The sequence below is a fragment of the Gymnoscopelus microlampas genome (assembly GCF_963454915.1).
Source record: "Gymnoscopelus microlampas genome assembly, chromosome: 24".
Lineage (NCBI taxonomy): Eukaryota > Metazoa > Chordata > Actinopteri > Myctophiformes > Myctophidae > Gymnoscopelus > Gymnoscopelus microlampas.
In genome coordinates, this window is record NC_139961.1 from 16,347,887 (window position 1) to 16,365,132 (window position 17,246).

At 42.8% G+C, this 17,246-nt stretch overlaps 1 protein-coding gene across 3 annotated transcripts in view; it reads left to right on the plus strand.

Moving 5' to 3' along the window:
* Positions 1–17,246, plus strand: part of LOC311041086 (uncharacterized protein) — a 32,992-nt gene that overhangs the window by 14,450 nt on the left and 1,296 nt on the right. The window contains exon 7 of one of the 3 annotated variants that reach the window (XM_084051536.1): positions 14,238–14,847. The exons of 1 other annotated variant lie outside the window; for it this stretch is intronic. In XM_084051536.1, the coding sequence (XP_083907662.1) occupies positions 14,238–14,347 (110 nt within the window). In that variant the 3' untranslated portion in view covers positions 14,348–14,847. Of the gene's footprint in view, positions 1–5,044; positions 6,393–14,237; positions 14,848–17,246 lie in introns of those variants that run through there. One more of the 3 variants, XM_084051534.1, reaches the window with a different exon arrangement.

The window sequence follows — 17,246 nt, forward strand, 5'->3', positions numbered from 1 at the left end:
GGTTATGAATAATTGCTTTAAGATGTATAATTGCCTTAATTTGTGTTTCTGACTTGTATTTGCTCAGTGTTCTGGCAGGTTTCTTGCAATTGCACACTTCAATGCACTCCATGCGTACTTTCCTGCAGCCGCAGCGTTGGCTCAGACATCCCTTTGTGCTACTGCATGACGTGATCTCCCTGCATGCTTTTGGCATAGGTGCAGGGAAAGCAGCCGTGGCACCAACTGACCATTCAGGTGCATCCATCCCATTTCGGTCACTGGAGGAAGACCAGGATGTGGCAAGTGAGCTTGGTTCCAGACAAGAGCTTGATAGTGGGAACTCATGATGTGAAACTGCTGCATCTGAGATTGGTGGCAGAGTCTCTTGTGCACGACCTATACAAAACAACTTGACTCTTGCTTCATTGCATGTATCAACTTCAGGCACACCGTATATCTTACAGATGAATTTCTCTGTTGACCTCGCTACAGTATGTCTACTGTGAGAGGGCCTTTTCCAAGCCCAATGAGACCTGTGTGATGTTGCTGGAACACCTGCCAGGCTGTTTTCTTACTGTGGACACTGAACTATGACATGCTGTCACATCCAGTGACAGCATGGAAGGCAAGTAGTGTGTCAACTTGATCAGCAGAAAGCAACATGCAAAGTTCATGTACTGGAAGATACTTCGGCGCCTTTGATGTCCCAGCTTTCATGTAGAGACGCTTACATTGCATTCTGACATAGTGTGCCAGAAGTAGAAGAAGCACATCTGTATCACGTGCTGACACAACTAGTGTTTCCATTTGAGCATGGATGCAATGCAAAATCAGTTGTGTGTCAGCTTCCTCATGGTCAGCACTTAGAGAAGAGACTTCAAGATCTGGATCCGATGACAAATCCTTCGGCAAACCCCCCTGATACAACTTAGATTATTAGGGCTGTGTTTAATCAGATGGTTTGAAAGCAATTGAGCAAGGTCTGCTTTATTTTCCTCAAGTGCCATGAAGCTAGACCAGTCTGGTGAAAGAGGAACTGACTTGTTCTCTATTTTACAACGTATTGGTCGGTGGCGCTGCTTGCGTTTAATCCTTGTGCCTGCTTTGATCGTTTCCTCTTGATACCTGTCAAAGACTACATCAATTCTCTGGCAGTTTTCTGCCATTCTAAACACAGCTCCAGCAAACATGTTGGCATATTCACCAAATGTTCCAGGTTGCTTTCCTAGTGCCATCACGAGTGCTTGGCCATCAATGAGCAGTCAGCTGGAATCATCAAGTGTAACTTTTGCAGGGGATGGACTTGTTCTGTCAGTATGTTTACTAGCACAGATTTGTTTGTGGAATGTAGACTACCATTAGTTGTGGCCAAAGGTAGTGGGATGGTCATGAGTTCATGCGTAAGGATGTTTTCAAGGTTTACCTGGCGCCCTGCTCTGTAAGCAGTAATGAGCCTTTGTAGAATGTTCCTATCCACTTTGATCTCGGAAGGTTTCTCTAAAGAAGTGAACAGGGCAGCCGCTGGTCTGCCAGCCCCGTGCCCCAACAACCTGAACGATGCCTACGAGTCATACCGTAAGATGCTTCTGAATGCTGCCAAGAAGAACATCCCCCGCGGCATCCGCAAAGCCTATGTCCCCTGCTGGGACGACGAATGTGAACATCTACTTCGCGCCCACGCAGAAGCTCAAAACATCGAGGACAGGGACAAAGCAGCAGATGAGCTCTTCAGCAGGCTGGACGAGAATCGCAGGCAAAGATGGACTGAGACTGTGGAGTCAATCGACTTCACACACTCCAGCCGCCGGGCGTGGCAGACCCTGAACAAGCTGACTGGAAGGTCAACAACCCCAGCACAATGTCCCATCACAGCAAACTCCATTGCGTCGCTTCTGCTGAGTAATGGCCGGTTCCCTAATGCAGATAAGGACTTCACCAGAAAAACATCAGCAAGAGTCCATGAGCTGCTCAGGAACCCAGGATGCGACTTAAACCTATCCACCGACTTCACGGCTCAGGAAATCGAGCAGGCCGTCCAATGCATGAAGACCGGTAAGGCGCCAGGCATAGATGGTATCCATGCGGAATATATTAAACATCAAGGCAAGAAGGCAAACTACTGGCTTTGCTCCTTCCTCTCCGCATGTCTTCACCACTCAAAGCTGCCGAAGATCTGGCGTCGTGCTAAGGTGATCGCCCTGCTGAAGCCTAACAAGCCGAGCGATGACCCCAAGGGATACCGGCCCATCTCACTGTTGAGCATCTCAGTCAAGCTCCTGGAACGCCTCATTCTGGCCCGCATCACCCCAGTGATCGACCCCCAGCTACCCAAAGAACAAGCAGGGTTCCGAAGTGGTAGGTCAACAACAGACCAGGTAACCCTCCTGTGCCAAGACATAGAGGACAGCTTCCAGGCAGGAGAGAAGGCCGGTGCTTTCTTTCTGGACCTCACAGCTGCCTACGACACGGTCTGGCTACGTGGGCTACACATGAAGCTTCTGGAAACCATCCCAGATAAGCACATGGCGAGCTTTATAATGGAGACGCTGAGCAACCGCAGCTTCCGGCTACTGACCAGCAACGGCCAGAGCAGCAGGGTGAGAAAGCTCAAGAACGGTGTCCCACAGGGTTCGGTGCTGGCACCCACGCTGTTTAACATCTACATCCATGACCTACCCCCAACAACATCAAGGAAGTACGGTTATGCAGATGACCTGGCCATCCTAACCAGCAAACCATCCTGGCAGGCAGTGGAGGAGGGCCTCTCGGAGGACATGAGCATCCTGTCCTCGTACCTGAAGGACTGGCGCTTCAAGCTCAGTGTGGACAAGACCGTGTCTACAATGTTGCTGGACTGGCTTGCTGCAACAGAGCTGAGGATCTGATGACATACGCAAGAAGAAGAAGATCCACTTTGATAGTGTTTTGCTTTCCCTTGGAAAGTTGCACAACTTCATATAAAGAGGCAAATGTCTTGGCCTTATTCTTTCGAATAGGTGGTTTCAGAGCCAGGTGCTGGTCACTATCTGGAGGCTCACACAGACGTTTCTCGACAAAGACTTTCATTTGTACTTGTCCAAGTTCTTCTGCATTAAGCAGAGATTCCTGAATCTCAGATGTGACTACATCCTTGTTGATCATGTTTTTCAATGTGTCGCCACCATCTTGAAACACACCATGCTGTTTCAATGACACAACTATTCTGCCTTCGTCAGAGTCGTCTTTTTCTTTTTTTTGTGCACTCATTGTGTGTGTACTCATCATCTTCATTGCCTGACGTCATTCCTAGCAAAGCTGCTGTCTGATAAACTATGTGTGTCCTCAGATTATATGACAATGTCCATCTACTCAGTGCAGACCCTATTCTGGTAATACCTACTAAGCCTCCACTCTTCTTTCCTGTAGCATTTTGCCATTCTCTACTTTGGTCCGCTGACCAAGGTGTTTGTGGCTGATATTTGAGTTAGGCCATCACTTTATACCACAGGCTTGCAATATGCTCTTTCAGCAGTTTCTTCACAAGTATTATGAACTTGGTTACCTTTATATATTGACACATTTATGTACATCATTATTGGGAACATTTATTGGTGAATAATATTCACCAATAAATGACAATTTTCACAATATATGAGTTTTAAGCAGTTTCCTCACACTTGATTTCAAATCAAAATATTTAATTGGATTCCTCATCAATGAAAAACTAAAAAAAAAGAAAATCAATCAAGTTTCTACCTTGTTTAGTCAAAAAGATGCTTTGTAATATATTCCAGCATAGTGGCGGCCGCCATCTTTAAATGGTCCATTTTGAGGGCTTAGCGGCCATTTTTGAGCTTGGCACACAGCAGATTTGGATTCAGCACACCTTAATACCCCTAAAAAACATGTGTGCCATAAATTAACACGATTTGCCTTCAGCACTTTAAATAAGCACATTTTCTGAAATCCTGCCTAGTCTACTACAACCTACCTCTGTGAGCTCAGATTTTCAAGCCTGACTTACATAAGAAATAAACACAGAGAGAGACTGAGAGCATTTTTATTTTTTAAAGTATTTAAAAAAAAGAAAAAGTGCTCAAGTTTCACACTAAGACTAGGACAGTTGTATTGTGTATTTGTTTTTTAGTTTAAGAAAAAGACAAATTTAATATTAGTTTATATATTTGTAGGCCAAATTGAATTTGTGTGTGCTATTTTGTATGTTCAAGGTTTCTTTATAATTACATTAAAGCAAGTTGTAAGTTTCCAAAAATAAATCGGTGAAACTGTTATCTGTCTCAGTCCCCTTTTTTTTTTAAAGTTATTTGGTGGGTGCTGTCTTAAATGTTTGGATATTGTGTTTTTAAAAGTATATTGGGTTTAGTACCAAATAAGTTTTACTCTGGTTAGGTGAAATCAGACATTACATTACATTACAGTCATTGTAGTAGACGCCTTTATCCAAAGCGACTTACAATAAGTGCAGTCAACATAGGTAGGCAGGAAAACTACTAATCACCAGAAGTCTTAAGTGCCTTCTCTTCTAAAACAAGTAACTAAGAGTATACCTAGCGCTAAGGTAAAAGTGCAATATATCAGCTAGCTACTTTCTTAAACAGATGAGACAAATAGGAAAATCAAATCAGCAAGACCTAAAACCAATAAGTGTATCAAATAAACAAGATCCAATAAAACAAGAGCTCGTACAAATAATAATCAGACTCCTCCATTCCTCCATTGATTGCACAGCAATGATATATATAGATATAGATAGATAGAAACAAAAGCTAATTGTGTATGTACCACAGATGTGTTAATTTCACTTCAATATCAAATTCAACAAATTAGTTTTGTTTGAAATTAAATTAAACATAACTATAACTGATAACTAAACTAACTATCCTAATAATGTGTCAGCCTGGGCCAACAACAACATTTTTTAGAATGTTTGTGGAATTTAATTTGTCTCTGCTTGTGCTCCTCATGTCAACTGGTCTACACTATAGACCTCACAATGAGTGTTGAGTGAATAGATGTACAGACACACAGTAATGTTTTTTTTTTGTTTTGTTTTGTTTTTTAGATTCCCTTGATGGGGCCGAGGGAGACGCAGCTGGAGGAAGAAAGCGCAAGAAACAAAGGAATTCGATTGTTCAGCAAAGAAGAAGAATGATGGGACAGTCCTACATTGGCAGGAGCAAGGGAGAAGAGGTTCACTATGAGCCTCGGGTGATGGGACCAAGATGCCAGTCTGCCGCGTGCGTCAAGTCCTCCAAGTATCACTGCAGTGACATCGGAGAGGCAGACAGGGAGAAGATTTTCAAAGGCTTTTGGGAGAACATGAACTGGGAAGAGAAGAGACTGTATGTGCAAGGTTTGATAGATGTCGCCCCAGTAAAGAGGAGAAGGGGGTCTTCGCAAAGGTCATCTGCTCGTGTTTTCTTTTTGAATGTTAATGGAGAGAGAAGGAGGGTGTGCAGGAGTTTTTTGTCGTCAACGCTTGGAATAAAGGCATGGTCGGCCTTTAGCTGGCCGACCACATACACAGAAAATGCACAGAAGAATGCACCATTACATGACAGAGGTGAGGCTCATGAGTTCATGAGGAGTTTTCTACAGGATCTCCCTAAGGTGCCCCACTACTGTAGGTCGTTAACATCAAAGCAGTACCTGGAGCCTGTCTTTCAGTCAATGAGGAGCCTGCATAAAGTGTACCGTCGTGCGGCTGAGGAGAAGATGCTGAGGCCATTATCAAGGCAGGTGTTCTCAGAAGAATTTAAGAGGCAGAACCTGGGTCTTTACCATCAAAAGAAGGACCAGTGTAACACCTGTTCCTCCTACATGGCTGGAAACTTGTCAGTTAATGAATGGCAAGACCACCTTCTTAACACATTCATTGCCAGGTATTAATTAATGAATGAATTCATCCACCACTGCCAGCGGTTTTACCTTATTCTTTTTGACGATCCACAGATTTATTTTTTAAACCCGGATGTAAACTAACATTGTAACCGCGAATGTCCGTTCTGTAGTTATCGGCAGTTGAATATAGCTTGTTTCCACCAAAAACGCGATCTGGGAAAAGAAATTCGAGATAAATGTATTTTTATGAATCTGATTACATGGTAGCGGACGGGGTGAAAATGTTTTAGATGGCGTCATTTCCGGGTGGATCCTTCTCTCGAAGTCAAGGCATCATTCATAGGTTGGTGCATGTTGTTTTTGCACACAGAGAAATTAAGGGAACATTGAAAAACATGCAGCAAAGAATGGATCAGAGGGATGAAGAAGGACTTCCACACAGAGACTGCATAAAGATGTGGACTGCATAGAAAAGTAAAGCACTGTAATGTGAAACGCATTTGTCTGTTCTGCCAATTCCCAAATAAAAATGTGAATTACAAAGAGAAAAAAAAGGTTCAAAATATCAATTGCTTTATTTTTATATTCTATTTTTTTTTCTTTCCCTCACAAAAGTGAGGGAAAGATGACTTCCATCATTCTTGGCAAATGGTACCTTTGCATGGAAATTTGACATGAAGTACAATAGAAATCCAAAGGGCCACACAGGAAAAGTCCGGAATTCTAAACTTACTTGAGTTACTTGCATCAAAATGTACTTTAAGTACCAAAAGTAAAAGTACTGTAGAATGTGCAGAATGTCCAGTTTTCAAATACATCTTTTGAAAATAGCTGATCTACAAGCTCACAATGTGTCACATCGTGAGGCATTGTGAGCCTGTACATCTGCTATTTTCAAATGGCCGAAATGTATATAGGGCTGAAGTGGTTAATGTATGTTTTGTAATAATAATCCAAATCTACAAAGTAACTAAAGTTTTCAAATAATTGTAATATGCCTCTGAGATGTAGTGGTGTAGAAGTAAAAGGACTGAACATTGGAAATACTCCAGTAAAGTAAAAAACACTTGAGTAAATGTACTTTCCATATGTAATGTAAATAATATTTTGGGGGTCCTATGTACACATATCAAAACATTAATGAATGAATCACTCATCAACATGGTTTGTATTCTGTCCTATTCAAATAGGTTTTGGTCAATTAAGGCAATAGGCTACATTGCAGTGTATATTCCATTTTGTGATTCCTGACCCCTACAACAAGAATGTCTGCTACATATTTCAGGAGGGGCGAGATCCAAATGTGGCAGTGGCGTGCGCCGCGGCGGCCGCCGCGTCCGCCACGACCGCCACGGCGGGTGGCGGCCGTCGTGGCGGCCGCCACAACCGCCGTCACGACTGCCGCGTCCGCCGCGTCCGCCAGATCCTCCGCCATAACCGCCGCCTCCGCCGCCTCCGCCGCGTCCGCCAGATCTTCCGCCATAACCGCCGCCGGCGCCGCGTCCGTCAGATTTTAAGCCATAACCGCCGCGTCCGCCAGATCTTCCAAAATGTGGCGTTGGCGGGCGCCGCGGCGGTTGTGGCGCTCGCCGCGAGCGCCGCGGCGGTTGTGGCGAACGCCACGACCGCCGTGAAAACCGCCCCAAGCGCCGCGAGCGCCACGTAGGGTCCGCCATCCGATCCATCGACCATATCTGCGCTCTTCTGGCGCAGCCCCCCCCCCACATGTCCCCCCCCCCCCCCCCACCTGCGTGCCCCCCCCCCCCGGGACCCCCCCCCCGGGACGCCCCCCCGCCCAAGGGGTGGATAGTAATAATTGTATATTTTGCGCATTTGATCCAGAGCAGTTGAGATTTGATTCGGCCATATCTTTCTGAATGTAACTTGTATTTTTATAATTGTATTTTTCATATGATCTGTAAAGTTTATATTTTCATTTGCTACCAGGTGTTGGAATTCATTATAATTTATTATATATATTTTTCCTTATTTTCTTTCTTTATTTACACGTGCGTAATAAACGAAGCATTTGAGATTTCATCCGCCCAGATCTTTCTGAATTTTACTTGAATTATTATAATTTTAATGTTTATATGATCCGTAAATTTTATATTTTCATGTGGTATCAGGCATGAATTTATTTTAATTTATTTTATTATTTTATTTCATTTATTTACATGCGCGCAATTACACACGCATCTAACTATTGGACTCAGCTCTGGGGACACGGTGCGGCTGCAGAGTTCACCTTGAAATTTGTCATTACAATTTTACTGTAGCCTAATCCACAAAAGTGTGACTGACTGTTAATTCCTTGAGTCAATACATTGTGTTTTTATCACCGGTGCCAGTATTATTATTATTATTGTTAATAGACCTTGCAACATAGAGCAACTTAAGTGCTTGCAGAACTTAATAATATAAGCACACTTATTCTCCAGGCAGACAGACAGAAACAGTCTGTCTGTCTGTCTGTCTGTCTGTCTGTCTGTCTGTCTGTCTGTCGGTATATATACGTGCATAAATTAAGCTTGGGTCATTGGTCAATGAACCTGGTGTGTCGGTCAGAAAATAACTGATCTATAAACTCACAACTCATCGCATCCTCATTCATTTCACTGGTCAAATGCAACAGACAGACAGCCAGCCAGACAGACAGACAGACAGACAGACAGACAGACACGGTCAGAGACGCACCAGTACCACCGAGTGCTATGGAGCTTGTTGTTGCGTCTTTGAACAGTTCACACAGCGAGCAAAACTTGGGGAGCCCGATTTGGGGGCTATGCAAACAGGGACTATTAATTAACCATGCTACAAGTAAATAATATAACACACAATTTGGATGAAAAGGCGCATGTGTAAATGAAAATAAAATAATATATTGGCTATAATCAAGTCTACTTATCAATCTGTCCGTAAGTCCGTCCGTCCGTCCAGACAGACAGACAGACAGACAGACAGACAGACAGACAGACAGACAGACCTGTCTGTCTTCTTATTGACGTAACCATGGTAAATATAATTAGCTTGCATAATGTTAATAGCCTAATATAATAATATAGCCTATCATAATTATCTTTGGTTATAACCGTGTAGCCTACAGTATAATATATTTATATTATCTATCTATCTATCTATCTATCTTACTATCCATCTATCTATCTATCTATCTATCTATCTATCGCGCTGCAGCTTGTTGATCGGCTATTTTTTGTGTCACGGCCTGGATCGGTCTGTCTGTCTGTCTGTCTGTCTGTCTGTCTGTCTGTCTGTCTGTCTGGCTGGCTGGCTGGCTGGCTGGCTGGCTGTCTGTCTGTTGCATTTGACCAGTGAAATGAATGAGGATGCGATGAGTTGTGAGTTTATAGATCAGTTATTTTCTGACCGACACACCAGGTTCATTGACCAATGACCCAAGCTTAATTTATGCACGTATATATACAGACAGACAGACAGACAGACAGACAGACTGTTTCTGTCTGTCTGCCTGGAGAATAAGTGTGCTTATATTATTAAGTTCTGCAAGCACTTAAGTTGCTCTATGTTGCAAGGTCTATTAACAATAATAATAATAATACTGGCACCGGTGATAAAAACACAATGTATTGACTCAAGGAATTAACAGTCAGTCACACTTTTGTGGATTAGGCTACAGTAAAATTGTAATGACAAATTTCAAGGTGAACTCTGCAGCCGCACCGTGTCCCCAGAGCTGAGTCCAATAGTTAGATGCGTGTGTAATTGCGCGCATGTAAATAAATGAAATAAAATAATAAAATAAATTAAAATAAATTCATGCCTGATACCACATGAAAATATAAAATTTACGGATCATATAAACATTAAAATTATAATAATTCAAGTAAAATTCAGAAAGATCTGGGCGGATGAAATCTCAAATGCTTCGTTTATTACGCACGTGTAAATAAAGAAAGAAAATAAGGAAAAATATATATAATAAATTATAATGAATTCCAACACCTGGTAGCAAATGAAAATATAAACTTTACAGATCATATGAAAAATACAATTATAAAAATACAAGTTACATTCAGAAAGATATGGCCGAATCAAATCTCAACTGCTCTGGATCAAATGCGCAAAATATACAATTATTACTATCCACCCCTTGGGCGGGGGGGGGGGGGGGGACATGTGGGGGGGGGGGGGCTGCGCCAGAAGAGAGCAGATATGGTCGATGGATCGGATGGCGGACCCTACGTGGCGCTCGCGGCGCTTGGGGTGGTTTTCACGGCGGTCGTGGCGTTCGCCACAACCGCCGCGGCGCTCGTGGCGGTTGTGGCGCTCGCGGCGAGCGCCACAACCGCCGCGGCGCTCGCGGCGAGCGCCACAACCGCCGCGGTGCTTGCGGCGTCCGCCACAACCGCCGCGGCGCTCGCGGCGAACACCACAACCGCCGCGGCGCTCGCGGCGAGCGCCACAACCGCCGCGGCGCCCGCCAACGCCACATTTGGATCTCGCTGTCGCGGCGGTTGTGGCGCTCGCGGCGAGCGCCACAACCGCCGCGGCGCTCGCGGCGAGCGCCACAACCGCCGCGGCGCTCGCGGCGAGCGCCACAACCGCCGCGGCGCCCGCCAACGCCACATTTGGATCTCGCTGTCTCTCACATATTTTGACATGATAAAGTGAAGTATAGCCTACTGTGTGTTCGTTCCAAGCAGTGTACTGCATATTGAAAGTACTCTGTATTGACCGGGATACAAGAAGAATGGGCGCTAAGGAATAGCGGGCACCTCGATGTTGAATAGGCTATTTTGTCCCAAAAAATAGAAATATTAGGACAATGATTAAGTAATGTAAAGTAGGCCTATACATGATTTGGACATGCATGGTACATCATTATCACTTTATCAGACCTACATTTATCCCTCAACGTATTGTTTATGCCCAAAATGATTGGATATAGAGGTTTTGGACTAAGTTGTGGCAATTGTAGAAATATTACACCTTAATTAAAGAATGTTGTAGTCATGTATACTTTACATTGTAAAGTATACATGACTACGACCCTTTCATTGTGTTGATAGGCTCTATGCACAGCAGCCATATGGTTCCATTTGTACACTCTCAGAGTTACACACCCGTAAGGGGCCATTTGGAAGCCCATGAGGGTCCCTGGACCCCAACTTTAGACCCACTGGTGTAGCAGAGTGTTTCCAGCAGTGAGCCAACATGCACAACATCAGCACCCTGACTCTGTTTGACCAGAATGGAACAGAGCCTTCATTAGTATCATTAGTAACACCTGTGCATTTCTTCATAATATGGCTGCTGTGAATAGAGCAGTCTCACCAGAATCACCAGTCCAGTGCGCTGCTGCACTTTATTTCTATCAACTAATATGTGATTATTGGGAGAGGTGAAGTCTAGGTAGTACTATTTCGCCAGTCATGTATGGTGACCAAGTTTCTATTACCACCGCGCCATGGCTGCCTAGTGTGTTGCAAACATTTTTAAAAAGACAGGAGGGTCGCACTCAGAAATAAATTACAGCCGTCTTTATTCCACATGGCTCACAAGATGACACAATACGTTTCGGCTACCCAGCCCAGCCTACCAGGGGAAGGCTGGTAGGCAATACGAAACTTCTGTGTCATCTAGTAAGGTATATGGAAAGAAAACAGTTCTGATTTCTTTCTGAATAATACATTTGAGATCCTCTTTTGTATTTGTGGAACAGGCCATGTACAGTAAAGGTGTCCTGCTGACAAAATACTTGAAGCCTATGTCAGTAATCGTATACTGATTTATATTTTTGTCAGGTAGCCTATATAATATAAAGTAACTAAGTACATTACTTAGCTGTGCTGGGACAGATATCTTGTGTCCGTCCTGGCTATGTTCTTTATGGCAAGGGACACCTGCATAATGGAGTAGATAAGATAGCTTGATATCCATCATGCTATGGATAAACACAGGAACGGTGCAGTGCATCTGAGATAAAGTATTGGACCTACAGTAATGAGGTGTAGTGTTCAGCTATCTGCAAACACATGACATGAATTACATTATGGATGATCAATTTGACATTTGTGACCCATTTTGAAGAACACTGGGATATTCAAACGTTTTTGAATTTTTGATTTCCTTTGATATGCAATTAGGGATTATGCAATTAGAGAATCATTGTTAATAAAATAACATGGTGAATATTTAGATTGACCCAAGAACCCCTTTTAGGGTTGAGATACAGTCATTCACCCTAAACACCTATTCTCGTGATTTCGTGGTTTATATATATAGTTTTTGATGGTCATGATACACAATTCATGGGAATAATATTGTAGCGTTAAAGTTTGGAATATGGATATTACAGCGATTGGCTGAACTGAAAAAAAATACATAAGAAGTGGATTCTTGATAGCGAATGGAGGACCAGCGTAAGTTGCTATTTGTGCATTATTTTCATGTTTACAGTCTGATTTAAGATCCGACTTTTAGACAAATGATAGACTTCAGGATTGTGAGTGTGGGATTAACACATTTTACAGGAAAACCCAGTCTCAACCAAGATCAGTCACATTGGCCGGTGAAATAGAATCTTGTCAGTCACGTTGGCCGGACAGAAAATGCCTAGCAGAAACCCTGCCCCCAAACCCACAAATGATGAAAATATCTGTGCATTTGCATCTCAGTCCGAGTGTTTTTAGTTTAACTACATTTCTTAATAGTGTCACTACAAGCATCAATGTTATTAGTTTAACTACATCTCTCAGTAGTGTCATTACAACTGCCTTTTGTCAATCAAATGACATGCACGAAGGATAGGTAAGCTATTAGCTTCTACCTTTTCGATCTGCTTAAACTGTTACAACTTCTATTATGTTACTGTATGACAGTGTATGTAATGTTTTATTGCGGATACTGTTGATGATTCGGGTGATGATTCGAATATTTTAGTAATAGATTATTCTACTGAATATTCCAGTGATTAATCCAGTAAGTGGATAAAATGTGGTTTTGCTTAATTAAAGAGCAATTCTAAACATACAAGATAAATTAAGACAGGTCACTTAATAATGAACAACCAGTTTGTTCCTATTGTATCTACCTTTTTATTTCTTAAATGCATATTATATTTAGTAGTTATCCATTTTATCTCTCCATCTGTACTATGTGTACATGAACGATGGCAATAAAGTCCACCATTCTCAGCAGGTGCATGTCTGTGGCAATCATGTTTAAAATGCTGTCTGTCACCACAGCTCAGGGGTGCAGGATGGAGCTTTCTGCCCAAACTTGTCCATTCAAGGTTGTGATGATTTACTGAAAAAGACGTGGCAAAATGATAATTGAATTGATATTACTAAGGCTGACTGCCATAATCATACAGTAAGTCAGTGGATGGCTGTCCATCCAAAAGTGTATAGACCTGCTGTATTGGCGCGCATTAGGCTCCAGTGGTATCAATCAAGGGGCGGCCATATCTGAGTGGTTAGTGAGCCCGCCTAGGGAGCCAGAGGCCCTGGTTGCCCCAGGTTCGATTCCAGGCCATCACAGCATATGTGTCGATGAAATGAAATTTGTCCCTGAGCAAGACTCTTAACCCCTAATTGCTCACAGGTTCTCATTGGAAACAAGACCGCAAGGACTTTCATGAACGACCTGTTAAAAGGAATTATCCTTATCAAGAGAGTGAGACACTGTATTGTGTGATAGAAGTGACCAGCTGATCATTAGTGAGCTCAATTTGTCTACTGCTCAGCATACTTTTTTCCATAGTACTGCCTTTTTTCAAATAAAACAAATCCTGTAAGGACATAACGTTAGCCTTAGGGGCCTGTCAATCGTATGTCCAGCCATAGACTTCCTCTACGCGCAACGTCCTCTACGGTCGGCTGGACATTGATCGATGCAGTGCTGGTGGGCAGAAGAAGCGGTGCAAAGACTAATTAAAGACCACACTAAAGGGATGCCCGATCAACCCCTCCTCATTGAGTGAGCCAGGACCCCAAATTTGGACCATTGGTACCATCTGGGGGGGAATCATTATCATAGTGATGCAGAGATCTCAATATATGGGCGTAAAAGGGACACAGACAGTGCCACTATGACTCAGACATATTGGTCGGTGCAGCGTAGGTGTGAGGGCCAAACTGGTGTTAGTCAAACTATCTATATAATGATATAGCCATTTTAGGCTCCTAGACGCCATCTTGACAATTACACCTTTTCTGGAATGTATATTTTCCTAGATTTTCAGTGTATTCTTAAGCAGGTACCAGGATCAATCAATTGAAAAACATTGTGTTGTGTGTGTGTGTGTGTGTGTGTGTGTGTGTGTGTGTGTGTGTGTGTGTGTGTGTGTGTGTGTGTGTGTGTGTGTGTGTGTGTGTGTGTGTGTGTGTGTGTGTGTGTGTGTGTGTGTGTGTGTGTGTACTCCCCATCAGATGCTAGCGACCAACCCCACTGGCTCACAGACTATTTTACATGCCCGGTCTGCTACCGCAACTGTCACTCATCGCTCGGACTATTGAGCCACCAAAGGACTCACAAATAGAGGGTCATCATCGGACACGATGGACTGCGAGTGTGTGTGTGTGTGTGTGTGCGCACACCCACATTCCTACTCAAGCAGACTGTATCAACCTCCAAATGATCCAGAATGCCGCAGCACGCTTGGTCTTCAATCAGCCAAAATATTCACATGTCTCCCCCCTTCTCCGCTCCCTCTATTGGCTCCCAGTTACGGCCCGCACAGAGTACTAAACACTGATGTTGGCTGTTACGCCAAAGCAACAAAAGGTATGGCACCCCCCTATCTTCAAAGCCTGATCCAACCCTACAACACCTCAAATCAGCTAACACAGGGAAGCTGTCAGAACCTTCCCTAAAACATCCGGGACAGCGCTCCACGCATCCCAGACTCTTCTCCCTTCTGGCTCCCAAACTGTGGAACGAACTCACAGTTAGTTAGAACAGCAGACTCACCCCCAATCTTCAGACACCAACGTAGCCTGTAGCCCTTGCCCTAGCCTTGACGACCTTGCAGGCTTATGCAAAGGCTGAAATGTAATTTACATAGCATGTTATGTAGACGGATGCCAGGTCATTTGTAGACCTGGCATATACTGTAGTGTGTATACTGTAGTTTCAATATACATATTATAGATTGTTTTGATATTATACTGTTTAGACTGATGATAGGTTCTTGATCCTAGATTACTATGTCTATGCATTTGATGTATTACCTTGTGTTTTCCTTGCTTACTGTAAATCGCTCTGGATTAAGAGCGTGGGCTAAATGCCTAAATTGTAAATTGTAATTAAATGTTTGGTTCTGGACTTTTGTTTCAAGAGTGGATTCTTTTTTCTTGTGTGACCCTCAACACAGAATTTGAGAATGCCAGGCCTAAATTATTAGTACTACCACCGCTGATACGATGCTAATAGTCTAACACTGTCTGACAATACGACAACAACGCTTTAACTGGAGCACCCCACCCGAATGCCGCTGCCCTCGGCTTGGTGTCCTTGACATGATTTGGCCATTTGAAAAAAGTAATTGGTAAAAAGTAATTGGGGAACCCTGATGTACTCCGTCACGGTTGCTGTTATTACATCTGCTGCTGTTTGAACTGCCACTGCCATTATAACTGCTGCTTTTGAACGGCCTCCTCCCACACACCATGGTTCTTATAACCACACACCATGTATGTATGTATGTATATATATATATATATATATATATATATATATATATATATATATATATATATATATATATATATATATATATATATATATATATATATATATCAATACCTTATACCACACGCCATGTACATATCATGCACGTAATGTCTTTTTCCCCACAATGCCATATTGACAAAGTCAAAGTCTTAACCTAACCCCCCCTCCCCAAACTATTCTCCTCTTGTACATATGTTTCACTTTTCATACCAGTAACCTGTAAACTGATTGTATGACGCTTTGTATAGTAGTGTGTATACCTTGTAGTGTGTATACCTTTGATGTGACAGTAAATGTTAAGTTGAGTTAAGTTGATGTGAATCTCTGGCCAGTCCTAGCCTGGCAGTTGTTTTTGCCGCCATGTGTAACGTAAATGTATTAAAGTGTTGGATTAAACAGACACCAGGCCTAGATTCAATCAATTTGAATAAATAGGTAATATGAAATGCTTAGACATTTTAAACAGAAAACCGCTTGTATGTTATTTCAAAACATTTAGTTTTTTCACAAATTATTTCTATATCTCCCTTCATCCTCCATCCCAGATGTCTTTCCTGTCCAACTACCAACGAAGACACAGTTCTACTGTGACCAGTGTGGGAAAGGATTTGGCAAAAGAAGTCATCTCGTATGTCACCAGAGAATTCATACAGGAGAGAAACCCTACCAGTGTGAACAGTGTGGGGAAAGGTTCAGCAGAACCAGTCATCTCAAACGTCACCAGATAATTCATACAGGAGAGAAACTCCACCGCTGTGACCAGTGTGGCAAAAGGTTCAGCACAAGCAGTGATCTCAAACGTCACCAGGGAATTCATACAGGAGAGAAACGCTACAACTGTGAGCAGTGTGGGAAAGGTTTCAGCCAGAACTTTCAGCTCATTAGTCACATGAGTAGTCATGCAGGAGAGAAACCATACTACTGCGACCAGTGTGGGAAAAGGTACAGCTTCAGGAGCAATCTCAAAATTCACCAGAGAACTCATACAGGAGAGAAACCCTACCATTGTGCTCTGTGTGAGAAAAGGTATGGTAGAAGCAGCGACCTCAAACTGCACCAGAGAACTCATACAGGAGAGAAACCCTACCACTGTGACCAATGTGGAAAACATTTTAGATGGAGTTATGCATTAAGGGCTCACCTGTGCAATTGAACAGGACCTTAAAAACTGTGAACTCTGTGTAAAGGTTCTCTGTAATGCCTCACCTCAAACAACACCATACTGTGATAGCTTGGGCAATATGCTGATACACGATACACACACACACACACACACACACACACACACACACACACACACACATTTTGTGGTTCCACAAATATACATCCCATTCATTTTTCCCATAGAGATTTCCGAAAATATTTATATTAATTATACCCCATCAATGCTTAGTGTAATGGAATATTTCTGTACAGTCACTCTCAGGGTGAAGTATGATGTTAAAGTTTTGTTTCAGAGTTTGGTCAGAGACCCCGCTTCCCTCAGGACTCCCCCTATTATTGTTTTTCTTCATATTTGTTAATTATGTTGCATATGATTAGTTCCCAGTGTATGAAATGCGCTGTAAAATATAGTTAGACATGGCTTTGCTCAGCCCTAATGTGTGAATGTAAATCTTCTATCCTCTTGCTACTAAGTCAAACATATAACTGTTTAGTATCTTTGATAATGACTAGATACACCTCATCAGACTTTTCAGCTTAGA